Source organism: Podarcis liolepis (assembly GCF_965112155.1).
Source record: "Podarcis liolepis genome assembly, chromosome: 13".
Lineage (NCBI taxonomy): Eukaryota > Metazoa > Chordata > Lepidosauria > Squamata > Lacertidae > Podarcis > Podarcis liolepis.
The window spans coordinates 36,280,319-36,292,568 of NC_139573.1; the positions used below are offsets into that span (position 1 = coordinate 36,280,319).

At 45.1% G+C, this 12,250-nt stretch overlaps 1 protein-coding gene across 2 annotated transcripts in view; it reads right to left on the reverse strand.

Annotated features, from left to right (window-relative positions):
- PPP1R9B (protein phosphatase 1 regulatory subunit 9B) overlaps positions 1–12,250 on the reverse strand; it is an 85,990-nt gene that overhangs the window by 41,085 nt on the left and 32,655 nt on the right. For both annotated transcript variants that reach the window (XM_083469625.1, XM_083469624.1), the window contains exons 3-4: positions 6,695–6,827; positions 3,163–3,283 (exon numbers count right to left, since the gene is read on the reverse strand). In XM_083469625.1, the coding sequence (XP_083325751.1) occupies positions 3,163–3,283; positions 6,695–6,827 (254 nt within the window). The remainder of the gene's footprint in view (positions 1–3,162; positions 3,284–6,694; positions 6,828–12,250) is intronic.

Here is a 12,250-nt window from a genome sequence, read left to right on the forward strand (position 1 = left end):
CACAGTCTTCAAGGTTTTAATTGCTCTCTTCATACTACAGATCTTCCAGCGGTGATTTCACCTCAAACTATTTTGGGCAGAGAGTGAATCCTGCAATGGCAGGTGTAATCCCAGCAATTAAAAATAGCACAGTTAAGGTGTGTACAGTTTGACTTCCTCTAATACAAAAATGTTTTCAGGGTTCAAAGCTAAACCGAAGCAGGTTACACTGCTCAGGAGATGCTACCGATTAATCAGAAACATGCCTTTTTAATTTTCACTGGGTAAAAAAAATTATAAATCACAGGACATGATCCAACTGTTATTTCACTAAGTGTTCCCCTAGTTGTGACATACTGTATTGAGATCAAGAATCTCTGCTACATTGTGATCACGTATAACAAAGCCACCCAAATCCATTCTTCTTTCCAAAGCACTTTTGGAAGGGGGAAATTAAAAATGGAGGCAGGGGGTGCAGTTTAAGAGAAAAGCAATCGGCAGGTGAAGGGTTATGGATTGCCCATTCCTCGCACCCTCCTTCCTCGGCTCTGATGCACATCACACCTTCCAGAAAACTGTCAACAATGGATAAGGTGCTGCTGCAACAGAGCATGCTTTCTGCCATCTTAAAAATTTGCTCAGGGGGAAAAGGTTGGCTCTTCATTGCAGAAGAGTACGAGAATTGTTGCTTCGCCATATCGTTGTTTTATGATATGTTCGGGTCTGTTATGAAACCGGGAAAGCAGTTGGTTAAATAACCCTGCCGTCCACAAAAACATTCCATCTCTTTATTTATTTCTTATGGAAACAAACATGCAGCCCTCAACACATTCATAAGGGAGTCAAGTCAGTAACTCAGTAAACTGCCCTTCAACTCGGTGCTTAGGATCATGCTGAAAGACTCTGAGAGCCTGGCCGCAAACTAACACTCCCTGCATGAGAGCATCCCTGCCATGCGAAAGTTTTTTGCCTGCTGAGAATTCTGTTTGCTCTCCCATGAACAAGCCAAGAAAGTTGGAGGGAACAGAAACCCACAGGCATATATATACACATGCACACAAGATGGTGAAGGAAGAGACTCATGTCCCATCAAAACACCATACAGTGGTACCTTGGGTTAAGAACTTAATTTGTTCCAGAGGTCCATTCTTAACCTGAAACTGTTCTTAACCTGAAGCACCACTTTAGCTAATGGGGCCTCCCGCTGCCGCCACGCAATTTCTGCTCTCATCCTGAAGCAAAGTTCTTAACCAGAGGTACTATTTCTGGGTTAGCGGAGTTTGTAACCTGAAGCATATGTAACCTGAAGCATCTGTAACCCAAGGTACTACTGTACATTTAAAGCATGTTGCTTTCCCCAAAGAATCCTAGGAATGGGAGAGCTGGGAATTGTAGCTCGGCGAAGGGCCAAACTACAGTTCCCAGGATTCTTGGGGGACGACAACAATGTGCTTTAATGGTGTTTCATATGTACAATGTGTGTGTGGCCTCTGGAGGCCTTTCCTCTCCGTTCTTTATCTCTCCTTTGCAGATTGTTGTCCCTGCTGCGTCCGTTCCCAGTTCCTAAGGAAAGTTAGGAATTTTCTGAGCAGAGGGATAAAGAACGGATGCAGAAAGACAGAAAGAAGCTCCTTCTTCACTCTGTGTATGTGTGATGTTTATCCCCTCCAACTTTCTCTGCCTGATGAAGAGGAAGGGGGAAAGTACTTCATAATTTTCAGCAGAATTGTCCGCTCTCGTACGGTGAGCGTAACATGTTTGAACATCGAGTATAATCTGAATGCTCCCTCTCCTCCCATGTTTCACTTCCAAAAACAGATAAGCACTCATCATCCACCTGCGTTCTCCATTTCTTTCCCAATGTCTTTGTTTTCTCTGTTTTTAGTTGTTCTTATCTGTCAGCCGCCTTGAGTCCCAAAAAGGCGGGGTATGTATGATTGCTTGCAAGTATCCCTTCACCCAGAGCTGGTTTTCCCAAACTTGGGTCTCTAGCTGTTTTGGGACTACAATTTGTGCTGGTTTTACATATAAGTGAAACAATCTATAGCTTAGGGCCCCACTTTCTTGGGGGCCCCCAAAAAATCGAAAGGAAGAAAAAAATGTATTTCACTATTAATATACTTCTTAATTGTATTTCAGTTCAACAATTACTTTGATAAAATACATATTCTGTTATGTGCAAATGGCTTTAGATACCTATTAGGTCCATAAATTACCATATAGCATACCATATTTTTCGCTCCATAAGACACACTTTTTTCCTCCTAAAAAGTAAGGGGAAATGTCTGTGCGTCTTATGGAGCGAATGCGTGGTCCCTGGAGCTGAATTGCCCAGGGGCTAAAAGTAGATTGTGCTTTTTTTTTTTTTTTGAAAGAGGGAAGGGGGTGTTGAAACAAAGCCGCTGAGCAGCTGATTGGCAAGCGATTGGGAGGGAGATAAGGGATGCTAGCGATAAAGGAGGCTGCCTGGGAGTGAGTGGGGAGGTAAAAGCCCATGGATCCTCAGGATTTTTGCATTGGGTCACCCCAAATTCACCATCAGATCACCTAGCATGTCCACGGCTACAGCCTGCACCCATCCACTGTTTTGTGGGGCCGCAATGGCACAAAAACGTGGTTACAAAGCATGGATCCACATGGATCCTCAGGATTTTTGCATTGGGCTACCCCAAACTCACTGTCAAATCACATATCATGTCTGTGGCCACAGCATGACCCACAAAAATCATACATCCACTGTTTCGTTCAGAATATTATTTTTCTTGTTTTCCTCCTCTAAAAACTAGGTGCGTCTTATGGTCGGGTGCATCTTATGGAGCGAAAAATACGGTGTGTTCAACACAAAAAAAGTGACAATCTGTTGTTGACAAAGGACAGCTGGACATATAAAGGGCACCATTACCTTCAGTAGCTTAGGGCCTCATCAAACCTAAATCCGGCCCTGACTACAATTCCCATCCCACTGGTCCTGCTAGCTAGGGATGATGGGAGTTGTAGTCCAGCAACAGCTGGAGACCCAAGTTTGGGAAGCACTGACTCAGAGGCATGGAATGCTTGATAAGAGCAGGAGAAACATGTCACATCACAGCTAGCAGGGCTTTTCTTTCCCCTGCTCCCAGTACCCCCTTCTGTGAGTCAAAGTTAGGGCATTTGCAGTGGGTTCAATGCCAACCAGAGACTGACCTGCCATCTCGGTGAGCTGCTCCTCCTTCTGTCACCGTCTTGACAAAGATACCAAGTTTTTCTAGGCCCATATCAGCACCGGCTCCCATCCCGATGATGCTGATTCCGAGCCCCTCGGAATCTGAACGAGGGAAAGCAAAGGGTGATTTTCTTAAGAACACCAGGTTCCAGAGGAGTTACCAGAATTAGGTCACAGGGCAAGTTACAGCCCTGGACAGCATATTGCAACAAATACAACAGATAAGCACAAGGATAAGTCAATAAAAACTCCTTTGAACTACTAAGTCAGACAATCACAGTGCTTTTCACACTGTAGATGTAAACTAATAGCAGGGGAAACGGGTGGAAATTTCTCTGCTCGCACTGCGGTGCACCCTGAACATGGACCAGACCACAGGCAAGAAGATCCAAGCATCGCCCATGAAATTAGAAGAAAAGAAGAAGATGAAGAGGAGGAGGAGGAGGAGTTTGGATTTGAAATCCCACTTTATCACTACCCGAAAGAATTTCAAAGCGGCTAACATTCTCCTTTCCCTTCCTCCCCCACAACAAACACTCTGTGAGGTGAGTGGGGCTGAAAGACTTCAAAGAAGTGTGACTAGCCCAAGGTCACCCAGCAGCTGCATGTGGAGGAGCGGGGAAGCAAACCTGGTTCACCAGATTACGAGTCTACCGCTCTTAACCACTGCACCACACCAAGAAAACCAGGACATGCAAGTTAGGGACGGTTGATGTATCAGTGCTTCAGGTCCTAAGGATTAACGTTCTTTGTGGTAGGATGGAGGAAACATTGCATTAAAGGCCTTTTCCTTATTTGTTGTTGATTTCCCGAGTTGCTTACTTCCCTTGCTTCGACCACATCCCAGTTTCTATGAAAAATTAGCTGTTAAGGTAAGAAAAACCCCCCAAAAGGATAGGGCAAGGTGGGTATAACAGGTAGCCAGGCTCTGAATACGATCCTCCCGGGGGGGGGGGGGCTTAAGGGAGCACCCCAGGGGTATGAGGACACCTTCTTGAATAACTACCCAAATAACTAATGCAGTTTGTCTTTACTCATGGGGATACAGCTGCTATTTGCTTGAGGCCTAATAGATATTCAATTCCTACAATTTCCAAAGGAGTATACTCATGTGAGCCTGCTGCAGCGAAAACAGCAAAGAGGCACCTCAAAGATTAACCAATTTTATCATGGTGTAACACAGAGGTTAGCAACCTAAGGCCCATGGGCCAGTTTGGGCCCATGAGCTTCCTGGAACTGGCCCGCGGCCGTTCCGTGGATCGACGTGGGAATTCCGTGCTTTTCCCCCCACGGCGCCATTTTTTTTCTTGCCGCGGGGACCGACTTCCAGGTCGGAAGAGCACTGGAAATATTGTGTGTGCATGGGCGCTCCTTAACCAGAGGAGCGCCCGTACACATGCGTGTATGCTATTTCCGGTGCACTTCCGACCTGGAAGAGCGCCAGAAATAGCTTGAGCGCATGTTCCGGCCCACTGAGAGGTCTGCCGGGGAGTGGACCGGACTGGCCTCAAAAAACGAACCCTGGCGTAAGGTTTCGTAGGGCTGGGTGATATATCGATATATCACTTGGAACCGGTTTGAAGTCTGTCTAGTGATATCAGTTTCATAATTTTAGACCTGGTAATACATTGCGAGTCCATGATATGTGTGTGTGCCATGCTAAAATCATGATGCAGAAAAAACCGTGAAGCCAGCGGATGCCTCTACACAGCTCCATCCTTCTCTCAGGCATTGTGATATACAGGTATGTTGCGATGTTTAGCTGGTGATATGTCACAAAGTTGAAAACCAGATCTCGCCCAGCCCTAGACTTCAGCTCACTTTGTCAGATGCATGGAATGTGATCCTCATTTGTCAGGTTTTATGTACAAACACAAGCAGATACATACATACATACATGCACCCACCCACCCACCCATACAAGTGGTAAAGCTTTGCTGCTAACACAGCTGTGATCATTCCTGCAGAGGAACAGTTTGGCCAATATGGTCAAGGTGTTAGTTACCTCAAGAACAGATAATTTCACAACTCCATTACAGTGGTACCTTGGTTCTCAAACACCTTGGTTCTCAAACAACTTGGAACCCAAACACTGCAAACCCGGAAGTAAGTGTTCCGGTTTGTGAACTTTTTTCGGAAGCTGAATGTGCTCCGTTTTGAGTCTTACGCTTCCGTTTTGAGTGCCACATTTCCGTTTTGAGTGTTATGCTGAGATCTGTCTGTTTTCGCTATTTATTTTGAGTTTTTGTTGCTCTCTCTCTTTGTTTTGTGTGGAACCCAGTTCAGCTACTGATTGATTGACTGTGTGACTGTGTGGTACATTGCTTATTGCTTTCATTTTATGGATCCATGGTCTCGTTAGATAGTAAAATTCATGTTATATTGCTGTTCTAGGGGTTGTTTTTAAAAGTCTGGAACGGATTAATCCGTTCTGCATTGCTTTCTATGAGAAAGCGCGCCTTGGTTTTGGAACGCTTTGGTTTTGGAACGGACTTCCAGAAAGGATTAAGTTTGAGAACCAAGGTACCACTGTAGTCCACAAGCTGCCACTAGGCTGCCTATTATGCCACCAGGCTCAGTTCAAGGTTTTTCTTTTAGCATTCAAAGCCCTATACAACTTGGAGCCAATTGTGTTCCTCCGATGGGACACGGTTTAGAGTCCCATATGCTTAGATATGCTTGACATCAACTAGATACTAGGATTTTAGTTTTGCGGCTCCAGCTCTATGGAATTCGCTCTTGATCTCCTTTCATTTTTACACTTAGGCAGCTATCAAAGAATTTCTCTCTCTTTTTAAACAATGGCTTTCCCTGAAGAGTGACTCAGCCATTTTACATTGTATACCACACGACACCTGGATTTTTAAGATCTGCTTTTCAGATGGTTATGCACATTTTTGCTACCTATTTTGTTGCTTTTTAAATATTTCCATCGCACGCACTGCTTCGAAATCACTTTTTTGGGGAGACAGTTTGTAAATCCTTAAACAAACAAATAAATAAAGAAGGGGAGGGAATGTAAAGGCTGGTGTTAATGACAACGGAATGCAAAATACCGTCTGGGACAATTTAATTAGAATGTAAATGTATGCAAAATTACCCTTCTCAGCAGCAGTAGCTGGTGAGAACACAGTAATCTCAGCATCCCTGAGTAAATCAGAGCTTAAATGTATGTGGAATGAACACGGCCATGACACTTCACAGTGGCAGCGGAGGGTGACAACAAAATCATCTGAACATTAGCACTTGCAGTGGGGCTAGGAAACCATTCTTGCTATCCAGGCCCAAATGGAAAGAAATGAACTATTGGATGCGTTGCAATTCAGTGGCCAGGCCATCCCTCAGCTGAAAATCTCTGACAAAGACCTTCCTGGTTGATGTGTGTGTGAATGTAAAGAAACACCTTACTTTCCAACACATTCCCCAGCTGGCTGAATCAAAAAATAGGCTCCCACCTTCTCCACTCCAGAAAAACCATTTTTACCTCACATCTGTACCAGATTTCTCCATTACCTTTATCTAGTTCCACGGGAAAGAGGTCTAGCCTCTCCACCCGCTTCTCGAGTTCATACTCTGCCGAGGCAGCCATGGGATCGACATCTTCGTTCCGCCGGTCATATTCCTCGTTGGAATAGGTGCTAAAAACCTGGACAGAGAGAGAAAAGATATGAACACAATGGCACAATGGAACACCGTAACGGAAGCCAGAGCGCACGGAAATGCTGTTTACCTTCCCGCCGCAGTGGTACCTATTTATCTACTTGCACTGGCGTGCTTTCAAACTGCTAGGTTGGCAGGAGCTGGGACAGAGCAACGGAAGCTCACTCTGTCACCGGGGTTTGAACCGCCGACCTTCCGATCAGCAAGCTCAAGAGGTTCAGTGGTTTAGACCACAGCGCCAGCCATGTCCCTGGACTAGATGGGGCACTGGCCTGATCCAGCAACACTTTTCTTATATTCAATTCTCTCTTCTTATGTACACACACACACACATGCATTGTGCGTTAAGAAAAGCACTTCCCTTTGTCAAGTTCTGTGCTGCGACAGGGAAGTCTCTTTCTCCATGTACAGCATGGAAAACACAACTTAGGAATTCAGGAAGAGATCACAGGAAGGAAAATTCGAGACACTGAACAATGGAGAAGGGAGCTGATTTTGGTGTACTTTGGATGGGATTTGTAGGGAGACCTTAGTGACAGCTAAAGCAAGGAGCGTTCAAAATCCTACGCCAAGTCTTTCCCAGAGTAGATGGGTCACTCGGATATTATTCTCAGTGAGCAAGGCCTCATTGTTGTGGCCTTTCAGTGGCCCTCGACAAATGAACAGGGCTTGATTCCTTGTTCTGCTATCTCATATGGCCAAACTGGCTCTTACTTCTTACCTCCTAAGTCAGAATCCACATTTATATGTCCTCTCATATTCACACGAAACAGTCCTTATCCCTGGGATGAATTTGTAATGAATCTGTTCAGTATTTAACCTTTCAAACTCCCCACTCCCATTGTTCTAGAATTGATATTTGCTTTTATTGCAAGCTGACTTCTGGGTCTGCCATACCAAAAGTGCTGGTATATGCTTAAATAAAATTTGTAACTTGTCCGTAATTTGAGCAATACAGGATAAGTGGTGTTAATTCGGTTTGAGGTGGTACATTGATTCGGTAAAGTGAATTCAATTTGCAATGCTTTGACTGCTGCAATGCACTCTACGTGGGGCTACCTTTGAAGGTGACTCAGAAACTACAACTAATCCAGAATGCAGCTGCCAGACTGGTGACTGAGTGCGGCCGCTGGGACCATATAACACCGGTCCTGAAAGACCTATGTCGGTTCCCAGTATGTTTCCAAGCACAATTCAAAGTGTTAGAATTTGAGCTGAGGTAGACAAATGGTGAACTCCTCTCTTTGCTGCTACATTTGTTTTTAGGTGGACACACAACCTTACTAAAACTTTGGACATCTGAATTGTTTTATATGGCGCAGCAATCGCTTCTCTAACCAAGGACCAAAATTAAAGGCGTAAATATGACCCAAGAAGTTTCTTCTCCAGATGACAGGAGTATCATTCTAGTTGCCTTCTCTTTGTTTTATTGGCTAGATCCACTTCCCTAAATTACTTCATTCATTGGTTTAAAACATTGAAAGGCTGGGGCAGGCTAGTTTCTTGCCGAATGAGTGAGCAGAATTAGCATTTACAGTGGTACCTCGGGATGCAAACAGGATCCATTCCGGAGCCCCGTTCACATCCCGAACGGAACGCAAGACATGACGGTGCGTCTGCACGTGCATGGGTCACGTTTCGCTACCGCCGCGCATGCGCGTGACTTCATTTTGAGCGTCCGCGCATGCGCAAGCCGCAAAACCCGGAAGTAACGCACTCCGTTACTTCCGGGTTGCCGTGGAGCGCAACTCGAACGCACTCAACCCGAAGCACATTCAACTCGAGGTATGACTGTACACAATTTTGCCTCATTTCTCTCGTTGTAGAAGGCCCCCCGCAGGCACCCATGGTTTCACTCATGAGTTAGTTAGTTAGTTTGTTTTTGTTTGTTTGTTGCAGGGCTCCTTTGCCCTCTGAACAGGCAAAACCTTAGTTACCAGAAAGCGCAATGTAATCATGAATAAGTGATATCTCTTCTCTTGTTTTGCCCCCTCACATCCATCTGTAATTACAACACGAAATTAACTGATGGCATCACTTCCCCAGCAGCTCTGAGCTTGCCTTGATGTGAGTTGCCAACATTGCAAACAGTTGACATCTGAGCACAGATGCAGGGAGGTCACCCTCTGGATGATTACAACTGAGACTAGTTTCCATGGCCCAGGTTTGCCGTTTCACTGCACAATTTAGAAACACAGAGTGAATGATTACCCCACCTGGAACAGTATTTAGACCATTCTGTGTAAGCCACAGGTTGCCAAACAGTGCCTGCAGGCACCAATGTGCCTTTCAGTACCTCTACTGCAGCTCATGAAAGTTCTCCGAAAATATCCTCTCGGAAATCCCCTGTTATGTATTCAGTGGGGTCTGTGTTTGCCTGAGCTTGAGTCTGGACTAAGGATTCTGAGCCCCTGTGTTCTGATTCGATACATGATATCCAATCACAGAACCTTGCAGGATTTGGGCCTCTGCCATTGGCCCTTAAACTCTGAGTCATGATTCGCAGCTTGGAAGTTTAGACAGCCAATCACGTTGGGAGTGGCCCAGAAATGTATATAAGCTGTTGCTTTGCCCCTGTTGTTCAGTTCTGTTAGTTCAATAGAAGTTCTTGATGTTATCACTGTGTCTTGACTCGAAGGGAACCCACCTACACTTCACACTTCACCCACCATGCATGAGACCGCTTGCTCTTTCCGGTCGGCATCTCCTATATTTAACATGCCTTGCTCAACATGTCCACTTGACCTTCTGTTCTGAACAGAGAGACGCAAAGAGCATGTGGGTGCCTGTTTTCTATTGAGAGCTGCAACAGTACCGTCCAATGCCCTTTTAAAGTGTGTGGGGGGGAGGGAGCGTTATTGGGTTTCTATTTTGATTATGTATTTTGTGTTTTTAGATTGTAATTGTATCCTATGAACCGCCCTGAGACCTGCGGGTATAGGGCAGAATACAGACTTAATAAATAACAACAACAACATTTTGTCTTCCTGTCTCTTTTTCTGCTCTTTTAAATGTGGCAGCCATTTTACGTTATGCCACACCCCTACTTCAGCCATTTTGTGAATGGTGCCCACGGAACTGCCTCAAAATTTCAAATGTACAGTGGTACCTCGGGTTACATACGCTTCAGGTTACAGACTCTGCTAACCCAGAAATAGGACCTCGGGTTAAGAACTTTGCTTCAGGATGAGAACAGAAATCGTGCTCTGGCGGCGCGACGGCAGCAGGAGGCCCCATTAGCTAAAGTGGGGCTTCAGGTTAAGAATAGTTTCAGGTTAAGAACGGACCTCCGGAACGAATTAAGTACTTAACCCGAGGTACCACTGTACCCAACTGGCCGAACAAACAAGCAAACCTTCTGACGTCTCCAGGCATTGCAAGAAGGAGTCAAATGAGCATGTGGAGGGATGGGAGTGGGAACCAGGAACCAGTTACTTGAATAGTCCTCATTCCCCTTTCTTCCTTAAATGCTCTCTCTTGGGGCCATTCCAAGGCATTTCGTCGTCTAAGGCAAAGCAAAAGACCAAGGTCTCCCTGATCCACATACAGAACCTGAGTTGATTCATAGGGCAACCTTAATTGACTTGAACGTTCCTTTGACACAGGTGACAAGACAGCACCCTCCACTAGTTTAGGAGATGAAGGGCAAGCCGACTGGCACAACATACACAAAGCAAATGAAATACCGTGAAAATCAGTGAAACAAGGTTTGTAGCCGGCATCCCGTTAAGGCTTTGTTCATTTCTAGGTTTTTCTAATTTTTTCCTTAAACTTTGTGATTTTTGTTATTTAGTTTAATTCTATAAGATAATTTTTAGTCAATTACTTCTTGTTTCAGGGATCTTCACGGTATTTCATTTGTTTTGTGTAGTTTTCAGTTCCGTGACTGTCTTTTTTCTACTGACTGGTGCAACATAGCTCTTTCCTCCAACGCCTTATTGCCACTCCCCAACCCCCAAGAATGCACCACCTGAGGCAGCAGCTTCACTCTGCCTAATGGCAGGGCCGGCCCAAAACCTCTCCTACATTTGTTCACCCTTTCCTGCCTTCCTTTCATAGATCAAAGGAAGAATTCTTTCCCTTTAGCTTTCTCGCTCTTTCCCCTTGACTTCGGAAAGCTCACGTCTCCGCCCCGCCAAACACACGCTTTGAGCCCTCCGCAGATCCCAATTTAGCTGCCATCCCTGTACGTACGCTTCCCCACTTAGGAGATTCATCCCCGCCCCTCTGCAACTTCCATCCTCTTCCGCCTCCAATCCTCTCAGGCTCGCTCTATCCTGTAATCAAAGCCGCAAAGGCTGTCACAGCCAGAGACAGAAAGCACGAACACACCCCACTCCCAAAACCCACGGCGGCATCAATTAAGCTGCCAGGGTAGCCATTCGGCCTGCCCCTGCCTTGCCTTTGCACCCACCACCTGCGATGCCTAGTCAAGGACAGGGAGCGGGGGGTCCCTACCATGCTCAGTCCCATCTATGGATGAAAAGAAACACGGAAAATAAAATAGGAGGAAAACACACGCTCTCTGAGCTCATGTGTGGGAAGAGAATGGAAGTTTGGAATAAATATGGGTCCTGATTAGTCCCGTCCCCCTCTTCCTCTCAGGGTTTAGTAAAACCCTCAGCAGATCCGTTGGGCTCAGAAAATTATTACTCAAAATAGACCTGTCAGAAGATTAAAACGCAGCTGGGAGAGGGAGCGCAAGTGGTTTAGGCGCATTCATGGAATTCCCCCCCTAGATTTCCTGTTTTTGAACTGTACCCATTGTATGGAAATTGACAACAGGAGAGCGAAAATGGATTCTACACACCCTAAAAGTGGCCAAGGGACCAACACTGATGACTTGGAAGAATAAAGATACGGTTCCCCTTAATCGATGGTTTGACAATACGACAACTTTGGCAGCATGTGAACGGACAGCTTGGATAAATACAATGATATCTGGAATGAAGTTACACAGAATATATTAGTTTATTGACAATTACGTGTGTATTTGGCTAATAAGAATATGCACATCTGTATATTCTTGCACAACAGTATTTTTCTTTTCCCCCCCACTCTCATTCTTTCCTTTCTTTTTTTCTCACTCTACCTTTTCATAAATGAAATTCTTCTAATGAAATATCAATAATAAGAAGAAAAATCCTATTTTTCCTTAGGAAACTATGGATTTTCCCTTTTCATCCTTCTAGACTGTCATTCTCCTCTCCACTCCCATGTCAAGGGCACTCTTGCCTATACATATGTGGTCTGGAAGGAAATCCCTCTCTCGTCAGAATGGGTAATAGTCACCTTTATTTCATCATTTCATTCTCTAATAATACATAGCTGGGCACACTTATGTGAGCCATCTCTTTACACAGTCTGAGGGGATTCCTGATTCAACACCACCTTCTCTGCTCAAATGAT